A 20625-nucleotide genomic window follows, 5' to 3' on the forward strand; every position below is an offset into this window, starting at 1 on the left:
CACTTTTTTTCTGATTCAAGTTGTTGTCATAACTGGGAACAGAGGTAGGGAGATATGGGGTCCCAGGCAGCCAACAGCTGTATAAAGGCGACCAGCTATGAATCAACTTCACGTTCACTATCTGTCCCCTCACCCGCTCCTCAATCTAACGTCTCTGTTTCCATGAATAGTATAACTAACCTCTCAGTTACATGAGCCCCATCCAATGACACAAACCAGTAATTCCTCACATCTAATCATGTTGCCTCTTGACAATATGTCTGTCAGGGCCTTGGTTTCATAGTCTGGGAGAAGACTAAGGAAATAAGAACTCCCAGTGTGTGTAAGTCTCTAGGGAGCACTGTCCAATATAAGTATGAGTCACATATGTAATTTCAAATTTTCTCACAGCTAAAAAAAATATGGGTAAAATTAATTAAAAAATATATTTTATTTAACCCAATATATTAAAACTTATTTCAAAATATTATCAATATCAACAGCTTTTTACTAAATATTTGATCCTGGTATGTATTTTATACTTCCCGCACACCTCAGTTTACACCACTCACATTTCAAGTATCAATAGCTACATGGGGCTGGAGGTTACTCAACTAGACCATGAGCTAAAGGATGTGAAAAATAAGCCAGTCGGTGAAAGACAAATACCATATGATCTCACCTATAAGAGGAAACTAATGAACAGAATAAACTAATGAGCAAAATAGAACCAGAGGCATGGAAACATGGAACAGACTGACAGTGACCAGAGGGGCCAGGGGAGGAGGGTGGAAAGAAGTGGAAGGGGCTAGTCAAGGAACATGTATGAACAACCTATGGACATGAACAACAGGGTGGGGAATGCTGGGGGAGCAAGGGGTGGGCTGGGCGAAGGAGGGCAAAGAGGAAAAAATTAGATCGACTGTGATAGAATAAATTTTTTTTAAATGAGGTATTGGTTCTGAGAAAAATAAAATGCATGAGAAATCTGTCAGGAAATACAAACTTTAGAGAAGGGTGGATGGAACCACCAGTAACTCTGTCATGCTCAGAATCTCACTACTGGAGCCCGGTGATAGCACCGAGGCATGTTGTGCACATTCAGGCTCTGGGCTGGTGCTGAACACTCTCTTGCGGGAGAAAGCCTGTCCATCATGGAAGTCAATCATGGTTCAACTTGTTCTCAGCTGTAGAGGAACTGTGCCCCGAATGGCAGGCCTAGTTGGATTCAGGAAGTTAATTTTGCATTTTTTCCTTTGCTCTTTTTAGTTTAGATAAATTGTTACTGGGCTAATTGTAGTAGGATTTGGCAATCATTGTCCTTTGGAACTTTGTAAAAATAAATCAGTTTCTATGCTTTCCCCCCTATATTATCATTAAGAAAAAAAGAAAGAAGCATGTACATTATTTTTCAAGCATGACAATTTCAGGGGGGAAACTGAAGAAACAATATTGCTGTTTGGCAATTCCAGGAGGTACAGTATGGGTTTGGAGATTCTATAACATGTAGAATTGTCTCTCCTTCCTGGTTATTCATAGGAAATCCAGAAACTCTATTTTCATGGCCAAGACATCCTATTTTTTGAGATGTAGTTGCTTTCTTAAACCATTTTAACATGTTATTGAGATATAAACAACAAACCCTCTATACTTTCATTATTATTATTTTGATTACAATTATGAACATTAGGTAATACGCACAAAGACATTGTTATCCCACACTTAAGGCTTAACCAATCCTTGATAATCATTCTGAACACTAGGGAAAGAGTGTAGCTTAATGATAAGGTGGGTAGAGGATAGGGTGATCTGGGATGGGATGAGATGAGGGGATGGAGAAAGGCCCAGGGACCCAACAAACAACTAGAACAGGAACAGACACACAGAAATAGAGATCACATGAAGGGTATCAGTGAGTGGGGGTGGGGGCAGAGAATGAAGGAAAAGATACAGGGAACAAGAAGCATAAATGGTAGGTACCAAATCAACAGGAGCAGGTTAAGAATAGTATAGGAAATGTAGAAGCCAAAGAACTTATATGTATGACCCATGGACATGAACTAAGGTGGTGGAATGATGGTAGGAGGGAGGAGGCTACAGGGCAGAGGGGGATAAAGGGGAGAAAAAATGGGACAACTGTAATAGCATGATCAATAAAATATATTTTTAATAAAAATTAATGCACAGTATGTAAATAAATATATGTGGGTGTGTTCTAATAAAAGAATATTTACAAAAAGAGGTGGTGGGCCCAGTTTGACCCATGGGCTATAAACCACTAAGGGGTAGGAATCTGTCTCTTCCCCTTCTTCGTATTTCAATTGTCTTCTTTTCGCTTCCTTCTATACTGTTAGATGCCAACCACACTTCTCATTCTATGACAATGATAATGGAAATAATAAATGTTTACATTTCTAAATACTTAATGTGTATTTGAAACTGAGAAAAGCACAATTCAATACTCTTTCTGACCTTCTGGGTTGACTGACCAAGGCCAATCTCATATCTTACAAACATAGATCACAGTAAATGAAGGGAATGTGTTCTCAAATAACACTCCCTGTGACCTTTACTGGTGACTGGTGATAGCTGTTTCCCTAATAGACAAAAGCGAAACAAGACATTTTTTTCCCCTGACACCATTTCGACACATGGATAGATTTCTTTTCCATTCCAGTATTGAAATTAAAGTTTGACTGTAAATCATTCTTCAAGCATGAAGAGAGAACAGAGACAAAGCTTTGTCTATTGAAGATCAGTCTCAGGAAAATAAATCACAATATTTGTTATCCTTGATAGAATTTTCATTTGGCCATAGAGGTCCTTCTGGCTTATTCTGATGTACTGATTTCCTCCAGGCCAAGCTCTTTCAGTCCTTGTAAATATCTTCAAAATCCATGTATATCTTACATTTACCTTTATTTTCTTTGTTTATGAATTTTAGACCCTTTTCAATAGCCTAAACAGATTTCATTGTTTCCATCAAGTCTGTTTATAGCTCTTTTTCTTGTTTAGTCTTCAAGTGGCCTCTTCAAAACACAGATCTTTTCATTCCCAGGTTAGACTTTTGGAAAATTCCTACTAAGCAGCCTCACTGCACTAGAGTAAAACACAATGAGACAAACCAGAAATCTAGGCATTGTCTTCCCCTGCTCTCTTTATCCTCTACAGAGTTAATCACCAAATGTGATAAGCTTTTGCTTCAAGCCATCATCACCCGTTCATGACTGACCACAACTGCCTTACAAATGATCTTCCTGCTTCAGTCTTGGCCCTTTCATTGCAGGCTCCACTCTAAGCTGAGTAATGATCTGAAATCCAAATTTGATGGTATTATGCTTAAACCTTTAAGTATAATAAGGGCTTTTCTAGCTTTCAAGAGGAACTCCAAACTCCTCCTCACATGCAAGGCTTCTGTTCACCCCTTTAGCTTCAACTCTTGCATTGCCTTCCTGACCTTGAATAATTATCTTGGACTTGTTCTAACATGTCTCCTCTTCCGAATATATCTTTCTTGTCCACCACTGGTCCTTCTCCCACTTCTCCTTCTATTTCACAAGGTCCATCTCTTCAAACTCTAATTTGTTCTCACCACAGCCAAGGTAGAGCTCAGTTTTGGAAACCTATCTTTTTTTTCCCCTCAGAATGTTAATTAGTTATTTCTTTGTTATGGTCCCATAACATCCTGTCCTTACATCTATATTACCAACTATCACTGTTTTGTACTTGCTTATTTACAAGTCCATCTCTCTCACCAGACTATGACTTCTTTAAGCAAAGAGGTAGTTTAGTGTTCCGGATTACGTCCCTGGGGCCTAGTACCACGCCTGGCATGGAATAACTGCTTATTAGAAGTTGTTCAATGAACCTAGACACTTAAGAATTTTAAAAGAAAGTTGAGGACAGACATTCTCAGTGTTGGCCTATGACATAAGCCTACAAAAATAAGGGAGGATCATTATTTTTCAAAGAATTTAGAGATTTTTGCCTTCCTTTCCTGGTACCAATTAAAAATTGCTGGTACCAATGGTTAGAAACAAACTAGTTACAAGAACATAGGAACTATGAGATGCACCTCCCCACCCCCAGGAAGGCTAGATTCATGGGGGTGGGGAGGAATATTAGCAAAAGCTGAAGCTACAAAAGAATGCAAAGAACAGCATGAGGCCAGAAAAACATGCTGCGAAGTGTGTTGTTGTAATTAACATTGTGCTTTCAACTAATTAACTGCATTTTATCAGCTAAAATATGGTATGTAGCAATAAAGACAATATCAGTCAGGAAAAGATTATTTTGTAGGATGATAAAATCCTAGATTGACAGAGATACAAGAAAATTAGAGATGATTTATTCAACATATTTAATATAAGAGAATCCTGAAGCAAGAGAGAGAAAGTAATTTTCTTAGCTTACCTAAATGAGCATAAATCAGAAATACAAATTCAAGGATATGGCTTTTTAGTGTATGATCCTTATACCAGTCCCTCTGGCTGTATGAACCCCAGTTCTACACTCTTCAAGCAAATAATACTACCTATCTGATTATGTTTGGGGATGAAAGGAATGGATTTAATATTCAGCGACCCTAGGAAATTGTTCATTATCTACAGAAACGATCACTTCTGGAATACCTCCATGCCAAATCCATGGGACATATGGCAGAGTTTTTTGGTGTAGTGTAATGGGATCAGCAATGAAAGGTGAACTCCAATGGCGTGACTCAACGAAAGGAGTCCTGGGAGCAGTGATAAAATGAAAAGTCACAAGTTTACTATATTCTTATCTTTGGCTCCACTTTGCTCCTAAAATGTTAAATGAGAAAGTTGCCAGAACTGTCACCAAGGTCTCAAAAAATGAGTTATTGACAAGTTTGTCCACAAAAGTTATTTGCTTATATCCCAGCCTCTGATCACAGGACAAACATTAATGAATCAAGCAGGAAATGCCACATCCTTCCTCACCCAGAGGCTGTTCCTATGCACTTAGAGGAGGTGTAGGCAGCTGGGTGAGTCCAGTTTTAAGTGCCCACTAAAGGACTTCTGATGGAGCTGCCTAACTCCAGATTAGCACTGACCTGGGTGCACATAATAAGATTCTAAAGAAGAATGAAATTTCGATAGTCATTTCAATGTATCAAACAAGAAATAATAACAGCATCAACAATGAAAGCAGTATTTAGAAGCTATTATATAGTCTCCCTTCTATCTTTCCTTCCCTCTATCACAAAACTAGCAGAAAAAGAAGTGTAGGATGTTTGAGGTAAACTGGACAAAAGCATACAAACATTACAGGCAAGAAATTACACTTTGTGACTTGAATACTTAGAAAGCAGACAACACAGAAAGAATATAACTTTCAAGAAAAATGAAAGGGACTGCTGCTGGACTGTATCCTCAAAAGGCAGAACACCCTTGAGTGTGTGACTAAAACAAGGGTCTCACAAACCCTAGATTCGGGGATTCAGGCTCAGAAAGAGCCCTGTCTCATGTGTGACAGAATCAGGGAGCAACCTCAGTGAAGGAAACCATCTGTGGCCAGCGTGGACCATCACGGTGCAGGCAGCAACCAAAAGTGTCCAGATGAGAGGGCCTGCTCTCATTTTCTGAGCATGGCTTAAGCATCTTAGATCCTCATAAATGCCAATAATGAATGGGACCAAATCTTCCCAAACCCAGGCAGAATGGGGGTGGGGGGCAGAATAAAATGTAATTTTATTTAGAGACAAGGAAGGACTAGATAATTTGGTACAACTGCATTTATTGATCAAAACTCACACCTTGCATGAGTGGGACCATAATGCCATAATGGGGATTACTAGGGAGTCATGCCAGCACATGCCCACATCAAAGGCTGGCTGAACTAGAGCCACAGCTAATCAATTTGTTCGAAGCAAAACCCTTGAGCCTGTTAAGCAACTGGTAATAGAAATGGGTGTGGGTCCTTTGAAATGACTTTCAGTTTGGGCAATGTATTGTGATGATGCTGAGTTCACATAATTCTCCATGCTGTTTTTAAATCCTTAGATAATTACTGAGTAGGTGACAAGAGGAAGAAAGAAAAACTCAATCTTGTTAGAGTTTGTTGATGGGATTGATTTATTGGTCCTGCCTATGGGAATTTCCAAAAAGGGAGGAACATGGCAGGTAGATTTCTAGACCATATTCTTGAACTATGAATTACAAAAAGAAGACAACAAAATATAAAAGACATATTTTTCCTGTAGAGGAAGGCACACACAAATTAAAACCTGTTTGGTGAGAGATTAGATGTGAATGTGAAAAATGAGAGAGGAAATGAAGATTCCTAAATTTTCCTGGATCGGGTTACTGCTGACAAGCAGCAGAGTGAAACAGAAGAGAAGCCATTAAAAATGGGATTTGGCATCAAGGTTTTCAGGGAACATGTTGACCTTGAAGGTGTTACTGGGTGTCCAGAAGGTCATCTCCTGTAAGAAATGGAGAACTCAGTCTAGGACTGAGGCTGCAGGTCCTCCCTCACCTTCTTTGGGAAAGTATTAGAGGCAGAGATCTCATGTTGACACAGGGCTGGGTGGTGGTATGAGAATGTACGACAAAGAAGGAAGAATCTTGTACCAGTTTCAGGGGATCTGATTCACTGAGTGTCCTCACACCTTCTTCTTTCCTTCTCTTTTTTTTTAAGTTTTGATTGGAAGTTCTCAAAAGGATTGACATGGAACCTTGAGGTTTGTGGTGAAAATACAGGCACTCTTGTGCCCTGTTTTGCTTCTATTTAAGATACTACCTTTAAAAATATCTGTTCGTTTATTACTGGCCCCATAAAATGACATTTGGGAAGAAAAGCATGTTCCATTTCTTAATTAAAAAACAAGAATGAAAAGTTTGAAAACCACGGACCCAGATGCTTGTTCAGGGTGCCACCTGCTCTAACATCCTCTGAGACGTTGTCCTTATTTCTATCTACTTAGAAGTGATCAGTCTAGTGAGATGCTTCACTATAACTTGGGAAGATCATCCCATTCAGAAAAGCTTCTGGAGAGCATTTCTTGTATTATGTATATTTCAAGCATTGATGAAGCCTTGAAATATGGGTGAGGTATAAGTATTCAAATTTCACAATGGTGTAAACTGAAATTATGCAACTCTACCTGAGGGAAAGAGGTAGTGTTGGAAAATGGAAAGTATGAATGAGAGAAACACTCCTTAAAAAATTAGAAACAAATGCAGGAAGTTAGTGCTAGGTCATAAGATCTGAAATTAAAAGATCTAGTTTTGGTGAAGATTCTATCACTTGGTAGCTGTCTACTTTGGGGAATTTGCTTAACTTCTCCAATCTTTGAGTTTCTCCTTTGTGAATTAATTCTATCTTAACTCTATCTTCTGGGAAGCTGATGTGAGGACCACATGACATAATAGAGATGTCATCATAGAGATGTTAAGTAATTGGAAGTCATTGGGCCTGTATTATCAAAAAAAATTGGTTATTTTGGATAGATTGTGTTAAACAGAATATCATGGTTAAACTCTTAAGAGGCATGAGACAGTATGCTAAAACCAGAATTTTCATTATAAATACCCATTTTATTTATTAAATAATATATCTTAATAAAGGATAAAAGGTATTTTAGGAGAGAAATAAAGGGCTAGGATTTTGTAGAACTAGCTGCCCCCACTCTGACCTATGAGACAAAATGGAATTCATTTAATCTTTTTGAGTTTTGTCCCATCTGCTAAGTAGCAATAATACTGGTCTACGTAATTTACCAGTTTAATCATTTAACAAGACTTCATGGAAGTAAAGTATCTTCATGCTCTAGAAAAGCAAGGTGTTACAGTGCTAACTATTCACATTATCTACTACTTAAAAGAAATTCCTCCTTGCTTTTACTTTCTGTATTTCAACTTTCCTACATCCAATCTAACTTTTAAAAATTTATTTAAGTATAATCAGTATATATTATATTAGTTATATTAGTTTCAGGTATATAATATAGTGATTTGACATTTTCATACCTTACAATGTGACCACTCCACTAATTCCAATAATTATCTGTCACCATGCAAACTTATACCATTTACACATGTCATTTGATGGAGTGTCTCTTATTTTTCTGAAAATATTAGTGATAAATCAGGGGCAGAATTGAGGGATTTCACTGCTAACTCAACACGTCATTTTAATTTTATTTCTTTCTCCTGCATCTATGGTTTATTTATTCCCAAATATAACCATGCCATTGTATTTGCTGGGTAATCAAAGAATTATTATGCAAAACACCTTTTGGTAGATGAGTTACAGGGCGTAAATGTTCCAAATCTTATAAATCAAGATAATAAGGAAGCTTTCCTGGACAAATGAAATAAATGCCCTGGCTTGGGTAAACAGCCAATCATATAAAAGGTCAATTTTTAATGAAGATGGGACTCTGCCCTCATATACTGTATTTTTCAGACTATAAGACACACCGGATCATAAGACATACCCAGGTTTTAGAGGAGGAAAGTAGGGGAAAAAAACCCTGCTCCACTGCCACCTGCCCCCCCACCCCAGCGAGCCAGGTAAGCTACATTTGGACTATAAGATGCACCCCCATTTTCCTCCCAAATTTGGGGTGGGGGAAGTGCGTCTTATAATCTGAAAAATACGGTATGCACTATATATATCTGTATGCATTAGGCAGACCATTCTCCTTCTGTCTCTCTTTCTGGACGTGTTGCCTCAGAGCAGCATATCCTTAGGATCCTCATTCATCACCATGACGAAGATCATCACTGCTTTTGCCATTCTTGCTCTAGCAGCCACCACATGGTCTGTCTGTCCACCTGGTGAGTTAAGATTCCTTTTAAATATTCATGCCTTTATGTTAACTGCAATGTATTCAGCTCTTAGTAATTACAGGATGCTAAAGTCAGAAGAAAGTTTAGAAGGCATTTTCTTGGATTGATCTGACTGACAGTGGGGGTGGGTCAGACTTTCAGGAAGAGGAAGAGAGATGGAAAAGAATGAAAGGGTTGCAGGCTCTTCACTCAGTTCCTGATCAGGATCCCTCAGGATTCTGACTTGCCCTTTCAGAAACCACTTATGCAACTGTGAGATGATCATCCAACCCTACCCTAGGCGTGCCCACAAGAACTCTTGGATACCGGGGACAGCCCTTCCTCCAACGACCAGAGACGTCCCCATGTTTTCCCCCAGAGATCACATACATCTCTGTCTTCACCCTGAGTTGGTCCCGAGTAAAGAAGTGACCGCTCCTAGGTCTGGCCTGGGCAAGGGATGTTGGGAAATGGTTTTAGGTACTGTGAACAATGAATTTAGCTTTGCATTTCTAACTGTGGAATTTGCTCTTTCTCCAGTACCTTCTCTCCAATTGCATCTCATTCCACTGTCTTCCGGAAATCAAGCAAGAGGAACACAGGTGAGTGCGCCCTTCTCTGTGTGGTCTTTGTGAAAATGGAATCAGAGCCAATGTGCCAATGGAGCTGGGGAAGTAGTCAAACTGGCTCCTGTTGGACTGAAGTAATTCCTCAGGGAGTCATACTGTTCCTACTTTTCTTGTCCTGGTGGTGTTTCTTTTAAAGGTCTCACAAGGAATCTCCTTGCAAAAGGGAAGCAGCACATAAAGTAAATTTTACTTTCGGGTAGTATTTTAAACTTTTCTGATTATTTTTCACATTCATTATTCCTTTGGACTTGCATTATAACCCTAAAAAGGGAGATTAATATTTCCTTCTTAAACAGCCAATTCTTATTTTCCTTAAGGAATGTTCTAGGTCTGATAAATTTTTGTAGCACAGCACCTGGCCCATAGAAGATCTTCTAGACATGTTTGCAGAAAAATTGACGAAGCTTGCATTCTTTCCACTCTCTTTTCTCTCCTTACCATTTCAAAGTGAGAATGACTATCGAATTGAAGAAAATGTAAGGTATTAATTTTTCTTCTAATTTCCAGGTGAACTGCTCCAAATACATGATAGAAGGCTCCCAGGTTGCATGCCCAAAGATACTTAAACCACTATGTGGCTCAGATCAGAAAGTTTACAGTAATGAATGTGTGTTTTGTACAATGCAACAGTAAGTATGATGTTCAGTTTGGAGCCCTCCCTTCCTTTGAAAGATCATAAAGTCCACATTGACCGAAATCTGTTTGGCTTTTAAAAACATAGTTTGACAAATCCTACCTGTTGTCAATACTCTTTGGGCACATTGCATTGTTAAAATAAAAAATTAGTTATATCTCTAAGGGTATACACACACACACATTTTTATTCCTACATTACATGGAGGGAGACTGGTCTCAGGCAGAACATGTATCTTGATCAAAGTTATATGAATCCCCTGTGTTATATTATTCTTATTGCATAATAGGAACTCAGGAGACAGCTATCTCTATTTAGGCTGGTAGCCATGGACATTATTACAAGACTTTGATCTCTCTTTCACACTCCAGAGAAAATGCATGTTGCTTCTTGTGTTTGCCTGGAAAAGTCTGGGGAAGAGAGTGAGTGTACAAATGAACAGTTGGAACCAATTGGAATCCCCACCACCACCAGCCCTGCACATTAAATATTAACTCCTCACTGGAAACAACATCTCAGCTTCTAGGAAAATGAAAGAATGGTTATTACCAGCCATTCCAGCTATTTGAATTCACTATTTTATGATTAGTGGTTCAAATCATGGGCTTGGGTGTACAACATCTGGGTTATAATCCAAACTGCACTTAGTAGATCTCTGACTGAAAGCAAACACCCAGTCCACTACACACTTTGGCCTTCTTATCTGGAAGATAGAAATTATAACAGTGCTTAGAATTCACTGTGATAAAACATGCCAAATCTTAGCTAAAAAGCAGACACAGAGTGAATGTACATAGGAATGAGCTTGTCTTCTTATCATTTTTCTCCTTCTTTTCTTTTCTTTACTAGCCATTCTGAAATTTGTAGTCAAGTGTAATATCAATTGTTATTCAGAATAAAGTCTCTACGCTATGCAAACTCATACACTACTAAAACCATAGGAGTTTAAAGACCTGTGGGTTCTTACTGACTATATTTTCTTATATCCTCTTTTTAAAAGTCAGGGACCTAATACTCAGAAAGGAGAAGTAACTATAATAAAATTACTCACACTGTTAATGCCAGAGATGGATTTGAGCTTATTTTCTTTTTTTAATTGCAAAAATGTTTTCACACTATATTATTCCTTTTTGATCTGAATAGCCATGGACTTTTTAAAACATGCCCAATCTCCTTTCAGTGTTGATCTATTTTGTTATGTTTCTATTTGGTTGCAAAATGATCATCTATCAAATATATTAATGGTCAATATTAGTCAAGTGGAGTAGAATATTAACCAGAACTCTGCATTCTTGGTCCTGGTGAGATACTACAGAATGACATATGGCTGTATTTTATTCTGTATTTATGAAATATCGAGTAGCTTCATTACCCACTCCCTAAAATGCTCTCTTCTAGAGAAACAGGACTTCAACTCAGAAAACTTCATGATGGGGAATGTGTAAGTATAGGCAGAAATTTTATTTATTCTTAATATAAAATGTTACACCAATTCCTTACTTTCATATAGAAAAACTATTTTAGAGTATGTAGTTTACAATTATTCATGACTATGTATAAACACAGCTGGCCAGCCTAAACAGATGACCTGAAGTATGGCTAATTAATTGACCCAAAGGAAGACCTCAGAAACTTTACTCAGAGCCCTCATTTGGGGCAGGTGGGTGTATATGTGGATATTTTCTAACACTGCAACTAATTATCAGGTTAAGAAGAGGATTTCAAAAGAATTAGGGACTCAAGGCCACCCCCATAATGATAATGGGAATTATTTTTTTAAAGCACACGCAAAAAACTTCAAGAACAAATGTAGAGACAATTCAGGGGTAAAGAGCTATGTGAGTGGATGTTAATGATTGGAATAAAGTTTGAAACAACATAAGACTAAACATGTAAAAGACATTTCATTTTAAGAAGGGGCGCCTAACCCAGTTTGATGGGTGAGAGAGAGAAATGTCATCATGAAACTTATAAAAGTAGTTGACCCTATTTTTAAGGAGGAATAGGAGTTGGCTTGATGGACAAAGCAGGTAAGGCCACATAAAATAGGAAAAACACCATCCGCCCAGGCACAGGCATGGTCAGGGGCAGGAAATACTCACGGAACTCAGTCCTGGAATTGCCTAACATGGGAGGCAGAGCAGAAGAGCCTGGAGAGACAAGCACGGGTCATGAGGGGACTTTCTGTTGATGGGCAATAAGTTAAATAGTTGAAGAACAAGATCTAATTTGGTTTGTAAAAAAAAAAAATCACTCTGGCCTCAGTGGGCAGGGTGACTGAAATCTCAGATAATGCATGGAGGCTGGGCAATAAATTGGCAGATAATTGCAAATGTGTAGGCAAGACTTTCGGAGGCCTGAATAAGGTGGAGAGAGGACTAATTTAGATATTAAGTACAAGACAGAATCCACAGGATGTATTCGTCACTCAAATGCAGAGCATGAGTGAGAGAGGGAAGCCCTGAACTTCAGCTAAGTTATGACTTGTGATGATAGGCTTCCATTGTTGGGTCAGATGATGTAAACTGCAGAGAATATGTCTTTTTGCATATCGGATTTTGGACTAAATGATCCCTCGAGGTATTTGAACAGGTTTGTTTTCTATGATTTAATGATCTGAAATTGGGTTTTTTTTCTTTCTTTTTTTGGACATGGGCAGATTGAGTGCACCAATTATTCTCCTATGTGTCCCATGGACTACAAACCTCACTGTGGATCTGATGGAACAGTGTATGACAACAGATGCCTGTTTTGCAATGCTGTTGTGTAAGTGCTGAATTCAATGTATTTGCAGAAATAGCCTTTCTCACAGAGCCAGAAACCATCTCAGCCAGCGAATAAGCTGAATGCTGTTATGAAGCATAAGAGTGAGACAGTTAACTGATAATCATAATGTTTTACAAGAAGAAGGAAAGAGAGAGAGGAAAATAGAAAGCAAGTGGACAGTAGGAAGATATGGAAGCTAGAAAAACAAGAGACTTGTTACAATATTTTGTAGTGGCAGATAAAAGAGAAATTTACAGATTTTTGTTGGCTCCTGGCACTGGTTTTTATGAGCACATTGAAATTTATTTTACTCACCTTGCTGAAGTTCTGTGGTTAATCGCTCACCTTTCATGCCGTATTTTATGGTACTGATTTGACCTAGAGATATGAAACTTTTATTGAAGGTGTCCAAATGTTTTCTCTTGTAGGAGGAGCCATGGTGCACTCTATTTGGCCAATTACGGAACATGCTGAGTCTCCCAGATGCTCACGGGCACTGAGTCTCCTTTAGCAGATTCCACGCAGAGAGCCAGTTTCTCAGGGTTGGCTTTGGGGGCAAACACATGGGTTTGATTCTTCAATAAAAGAATATCAGCAGAAAACTGCCTGGCTTGTCTCTATGATTCGTAAGGAGAATATCTATGGTCGTTTTCCTGAACTATATAAGTCACACCGACAGATTTCCTCTGCTCCTACTGAAGCTGGGAACTAGCGAGATTATACACATTCTGGTGAGCGAAGAATTTAAAAAAGACTCAAATTTTTAAAGTAAACACGTGTCAGTGGGTATATCTCACCTGGCCATCAGTCTTACGTTATCTTTTGCTACACTAGTGAAAAGTGGCAAATTCAGATTTGGAGGAAGATAGAGTGAGAATTCACAGTACTATCAACTAATCAGAACAGACCAAAAATAACATACATACTTTAGGTGCTACCATTTAAAGGGGACTGAGTCACATATGGGCATCAGTAAAAGAAGATCTTGTTGATCATGTTGGGGAAGAGATTAAAAACAGTACGATCTGATTAAATATTGAAGTCTACAAAAACCTGAGGAAAATACAAGGTGGTTGGGACAGATGAGGATTCAGACCTAAATTTCTCTGGAGGCCTCTCTGGCTTGGAGAAGGCTCTCTCCCACAGCTTCACATGATTTTTCCTCTGTGCTTGTCTGGTTCCTAATCTCTTCTTCTTCTAAGATACCAGTCATATAGGATTAAGGGCCAATCAATGACCACATTTAAACTTCAATTCCTCTTTAAAGACCCTATCCCCCAAAACAGTCACGTTCTGAAGAACTAGAGGGTCAGAATCTCAACATATGTGTTTTGGGGCCTAATTCAACCCATAACAGCAACCAAAACAAAATTGACAAGTAAAGTGAAACCTGGTGCTTATATTAGACTAAACATATCAAATATAACTTGTAATTCTATTTTTCATTTAATCAAGTCTTGCTATTTGTGTTGTTTGATTTAATAATGTGCATATGGTATAAATAAAATAATTTATAATCAGCCCTGGCTGGTGTGGCTCAGTGGATTGAGTGCCAGCCTGTAAACCAAAGGGTCCTCAGTTTGATTCCCAGTCAGTGCACATGCCTGGGTTGCAGCTGAGTCCCCAGTGGGGGAGCACATGAGAGGCAACCACACATTGATGTTTCTGTCTCTCCCTCTGGACCCCCTCTGTCTAAAAATAGATAAATAAAATCTTTAAAAAAATTATAATCACAGAATACTTTTTGTGGACTTTAAGAAGGTAGAGATTTAAGGTTAATATAAAGCAAAATACTTTCCAAGTCAAAAATAGTAAACAAAATAAAGATAGCAATTATATATATTGATGAAAATAATCAATAATAAAGATGTGCTGTTATTAGATGAACAGAATAGCTACTATAGTTTTAGAAAAATGTTGTTTTAAATACTTGGAAAAATGCCTTTAGACAAAACCAATTTATGTAAATAAACTCACTTTTTCAATTTATAGATTAAAAAAGAAACTTATGTAATTATTGCATAATTATATACATTTAAAATATAATTTATATAAGTGAGGCTACTCTATAATATATAATATAAATTGATTAATACATTTTAGATATATATTAATATATAAATATAACATATTTGAATATAGTAAATATAAATTGTAATTGCAAACATTCATCTGCTGAGATAACAAATCCAGAGAAGAAGAAAAGGCAAATTTTAAGCACATTATTAAAATATAAAGCCATATAGGCATAAATCAAAATTTAAAAAATTAAGACAGTCAATAGTTCTCTACACTTTTGAGCCTAGAGTTTGGGTTTGTACTCTTTTTTAAGAAAACATTTTTCTTATTATTGAAAATACACAATGGAATTCTATGCAGCAGAGAGAAAGAAGGAGCTTATACCCTTTGCAACAGCATGCATGGAACTGGAGAGCATTATGCTAAGTGAAATAAGCCAGGCGGTGAGGGACAAATACCATATGATCTCACCTTTAACTGGAACATAATCAACAGAAGAAAAAAGCAAACAAAATATAACCAGAGACATTGAAGATGAGAACAATCTAACAATAGCCGGGGGGGGGGGGTGGCAGTGGGAAGAGGGGATTACAGGAACTACTATGGAGGGATACATGGACAAAACCAAGGGGGAGGGTGGAAGTGGAGGAGGGAGGTGGGTTCAGTTGGGGTGGGATGGAGGAATGGGGAGAAAAGGCATACAACTGTACTTGAATAACAATAAAAATTTTTAAAAAAAGGAACAATGATGACAAAATCACACACACACACACACAAAGAAAATACATGTGTGTAAAATGTATCCAAATACTCCCTTTTAAATATCTCCTTCTTGCAAAAATACATTTAAATTGTTGAAATATACTTATTAACAATATCTGAAATCAACTTTTATTGGATTGATCTTCAGCATATTAGTAATCTCTATTGGATTAATCTTTAATACACTTACAGACCCATTAGTAATGTATTGTGTGCCAAGGACCAGCCACCGTCAAGGGCACTCTCTGGGGGTGCTGCAATCTTCCATATTCTTCATTGATCTATACACCTCTTGTGGACGTATATGCATCAGCTCCTATTTTGCAGGGGAGTGAGCACATGGAAAAGTGCACTGGGTAATTGGCTTGATCTCTGTCCATGCAAAGGACTGGTCAGTAATTCTGTTACCCAAATCAAAGCTCGAGAACAAGGCAGGATGTTAGCCCTCTACCTGAAGTATCATTTGCAAAGCCTTGCCTATTTGGTTGGTTGCTTTTATGTTTTGTTGATAGTTTCTTTTGCCTTGCAGAAGCTTTTTTAATTTGATGTAGTCCTACCCCATTTATTTTTACTTTTGTTTCCCTTGCCTTGGGGTCAAATTCATGAAAATATATTTGAGACCAATATTCATAAGTAAGTGGATAAAGGGAATCAAATATATAGTAATGGAAAGATACTAGAATTTGGGTGGTGAGCACGCAATAGAGCATACAGATGTCTAATTATAATGATGTATACCTGAAAACCACACATGGCTAGTAACCAATGTTACCCCAATAAAGTTAAAAAATAAAGAAAAACAAAGCAAGAGAATATGCAGTTATGGCTGATGTTGTCCTGTCGCTTCTCTACAATCCCTGAGAAGGGAAAGACTTTATCCTACACCCTGGGGTGGGACTGGTCATTTGTGTGGTGGCTCTTAGGTCATGGAGAAACAGCTCCTGGAACCTAAAGGAGGGACGCTCAGGACTGGGGTGGAGATGATAAAAAACATGGGCTGGCCTGTGGAAGTGCTGCAGGTGGGCAGTGGAGGCAGGACTTTCCTTTCTGCTGGAGAATAAAGGAAACTTAGCTTAAATCCTTTAAAAGATTTTGGCATCCCTGAAAGACGATGAGAATCTGCTTTAGACTAGAATGGGGAGTTGGTTTTTGACAACATTGGTTTGAGGTGACACTGTAACATATCAGTTAAATTTTTTTTTTGTAGCTAGGGATAGGAGCCTGACATCCAGGGACAAAGCCCCAAGTTGTAACTTTTGGAATGAAGCCACGGGTGTAATCGATAGACCAACAGTTCTCTCAGGGACGTGCGATCCCCTAATTTTACTTATTCTCGTATCCCAATATTAGTTCAACTGCAATTGGGGGAGTTTGGAAATGCTAAAATATGTTAGCCTTATTTCTTTCCTATGATGTTTATAGACATGTCTGTTATTTTTGCACATATTAAATAGAACTACAGGGTGATAATATGCAATTCCTTTTATGGTAAGAGATTTTGCTTCTGTTTTACCTATATTGAATTCGTGGAATTTATTGTTTCACTTTTCCTTTATAAAAAATTTATTTATTTATTTAGAGAGGAAGGGAGGGAGAGAGAGGGAGAGAAACATCAATGTAAGAGAGAAACAGTGATCGGTTGCTTCTCGTACACTCCCGACCTGGAAACAAATGAGCAACCCATGTATGTGCCCTGACTGGGAATCAAACTTGTGACCCTTTGCCTTGCCAAATGACGCCCAACCCAATGAGCCATGCCAGTCTGGACTATGGTTTGACTTTTCGATGCTGAGGTGGATGAGAAACAAAGGGTCCTTGATTAAGACATGAGTGCCACAAGATTCAGAAAAAGTAAATATTGGAAATTCCTTCTTCAATGCCTTCCATGGTCAATTATTTGTTTAATGATTTTCCCCTGCCTGGGTATAGTCTCCATTAGGGTAAGAAAGAGGTGAATCCTTTTCCCTGCTGTGTTTCCAATGTTGCACACGACTCCTGACAAATCAGAATCCAAGACGATAGAAGGCCTATGGGAATGCACTTAACCAGTGAAGCCCTGCTAATAAAATCTGTGACAAAGCAAAGCAAAAAAAAGTAATTTTTCCTCTGGTGAGAAGCCATTTCACACTCATTATTCCTTTGAATATTACGTAATGTCCTGAATCTGGGGCTCTGAGCCAACAAGGCCCACGTCAGTTGCTGTGACAAAGAAAGACCCAAAATAAATAGCATTTATTGGTGAGTAATCTGGGTCAGGCAGTTTTCCAAGTTGTTAAACATGAGCCCTGACCTGGGATTTCAGTTGATTGGAGCATTGTCCTGATACACCAAGATTGTGTGTCTGATCCGCAGTCAGGACACACACCAGAAACAACCGATGAACGCATCAATAAGTGAAACAACGGATCGATGTCTCTCTCTCGCCCCCTCCATCTCTCTCTTCCTCCTTCTCTAAAATCAATAAAAAGTATTAAATGTTAGCTTAATTAAACCTCCAAAGAGCCCCTTAAGGAAGGTTTGTTTACCCCATCATGCAAATGGAATAATTCTATCCAGAGAATAAAGAAAATACTTTCCAAGTTGACATGATCTTCTGTTTTTATTCTGTATAAGATCCTTTCTAAACAATGGGTGCCTCTACCTCTCTGACTGGGGGTGGGGGGAATAATTCATTTAGAAAGTGACAGGGTGTGTTCAAAATGACCCATGTTACCCTGCAAGGACAGAGCCCACAAACTGGATGAAAAACACCTCTTTCATATTCTAGGGGACTTTTTTTGGAAGTTTTTAGTAGGCTTGGTTTTTTAGACATTTATTAAAATGAAATAATAAGAGATAAATTAACTGAGGTACATAAAAATTTGTTGATTCCAGCATTCTTAATAATAATGAAAATTGGAATCAACCTAACTGAGCAACAATGGAAGAATATTAATATAATATAATTCATATATGTAATGAAACATGACATGAGGCATCTAAATTCATGTTTGATATGACTATTTAAAGATCAAGAAAACATCATAGTACATTTCTAAGTGTAAAAAGCATAAAACAATGTATACTACAAAAATGTGATTGAATATGACCATAAGAAAAAGTATATGTATTCATGAGCATGTGCATATATATATTTATTTATTTATTTATTTATTTATTTATTTATTTTAAACGGGAGTTTTATTATTCAATATATGCTTAACAGTTATCTCTGGGCTTTGAGCTCTTACATCTTCATGTTTCTTTTGTTATTTTTCTATTTTTTTAAGTTAACATGTATTTCCTTGGTATAAGAACAACTGTTCTTTACAGAAAGGAAGACAGAGGCAGGAAGTGCAGATAACAGGGGGAAACTCAGCTATGACAATATCTGTTCCCTGGTGCACAGCTGCAAAGGCTCTGGACTGATACAGGGACAAAGCCGGACCCACTGCCAATGGCATTCATCACTTCACCCATCACTGTGACCTCCTCTCTTCCTCAGCTGTTCCCAAATTTTGTGTGCCGGCCCAAGGCACTATCACTGCGGAACATGCTATGTTTTTTCTGCTGTGCTCTTGCCTGCTGTGGTACGTCTCCTCATGCCCGTTGCTTCTTTGGAATGCCTGCCACAGGCTACTCTGTGCACCCCCAAGTCTTCCCGGCAGCTCTGTGCTTTCTTCCCCAGTGCCTCCCGCTGAGGTTAGGGGGACGGGATCTGAATGTTGGGCCTCCCAGGATCTGCTCAGTCCAGCACACAATGCCTCAGTGCCCTCCTCCCACGCAGCTACTCTGTCCCCTCCCAAGGCCCTAACAGGTGCTCCTTAAATGAGAGTCACCAGCCACAAAAGTCACAAAAGCATGTCACATCTCCCTCCTTTTCTTTCTGAGGTACGTCAACTGGGGCATATGTGAGAGGGAGAGTGGGTGCCTGGCATCATGTGTTAGTGCAATAGGGTCTTCCACTGTTGCTGCTCCATTCCGGAAGGAGTCCAGGGAAGGTGTCAGGAGAAGATGGGGGTGCCTAAAAAAACCTGGTATCCTACATTGTCTCAGGAGCAGGCAAGGTAGGCAGCTCTGGACGTTGTGCCAGGGACTTCCAACCATCCTGGGGAACGGAGTGCTAAGGAGACATTTCAGCATAGTGGCAAAGGTTGATGTAAATTCCCTGTTGCCATATGCTACAGAGCAGAGGTAAAGGCCTAAAGCACACAGGGAGGACCAGGTCACTTCTGCAAGATTAGGGAGACAGGAGAGTTCAATGTGGCCCTGGTTCTGGCTCTGGAATTTGCATACACCCTTCTCCAGGGTTGGAAAGGCTGCTGCAGGGAAGATGATCCCACCAGAGGATTTGCTCACTGGTGTCTGTCTCCCTTTCTGTGTCTGGGTGAAATGGCTTTGGGGCCCCTGTGAGGTGGTATGAAATGGGTTTTTTCCCTATGGACTTTCCAAGAATTCCCCCAGAGAGTCTAGCATTCCTCATCAGAAGATTCCCAGCATAACTGAGTATGCCTGGAATATTATCAGAAATCTTTGTCTTACTCCAAAGAGATAGTCACTGCTTCATCAACAAGCACAGACTTGCTTCCTCAGTCGAGAAGCTCTTGTTGTCTAGAAGCCTAGAGTAGCCTCATCATGTTCTCTGTAGATTCTTTTTTTTTTTTCTCTGTAGATTCTTAAAACAAGAAAGAAAAGATTGGGCTCCTTCCAGTAAGGAGCTGCCTTTTCAAGACAGCAACCTAAAATACCTCCATACTAAAATAATACAATTAAGCCCAAAGAGTGTCTGCTGATTTCCTTCTGTCTTCTGAGTAGTCACAGATCTGTCACTGAGGTCTCCACTTCTATTTATGACTGACCTGGGCATTTGCTCTGGGGAAAGAGTGGAATGAGGCATTCCAAGTGCAGTATGCAGAATTCACAATGGGCAGACTAGAGAGGGGTCTCCACTCCAAAGGTGGTCTTCATAGTCTGATGATCTCTGCTTTGGTGATTGTACTAGAGGGCAATGTCCTGAGACGGCACCTCAGACAGTCACTTTAAGAACTCACCAGAAGGACAA

At 38.8% G+C, this 20625-nt stretch overlaps 1 protein-coding gene across 1 annotated transcript; it reads left to right on the plus strand.

The window, feature by feature from the left end:
* Window positions 1–8713: 8713 nt before the first annotated feature.
* LOC112319463 (double-headed protease inhibitor, submandibular gland-like) lies at window positions 8714–13294 on the plus strand. Its single transcript, XM_024576768.3, has 6 exons — window positions 8714–8783; window positions 9315–9376; window positions 9911–10032; window positions 11436–11478; window positions 12697–12803; window positions 13232–13294. Exons 1-6 carry the CDS (start codon window positions 8714–8716, stop codon window positions 13275–13277), a joined length of 450 nt encoding a protein of 149 aa, XP_024432536.2. The 3' UTR covers window positions 13278–13294.
* Window positions 13295–20625: the final 7331 nt, after the last annotated feature.

Source organism: Desmodus rotundus, chromosome 6 (genome assembly GCF_022682495.2).
Source record: "Desmodus rotundus isolate HL8 chromosome 6, HLdesRot8A.1, whole genome shotgun sequence".
NCBI lineage: Eukaryota > Metazoa > Chordata > Mammalia > Chiroptera > Phyllostomidae > Desmodus > Desmodus rotundus.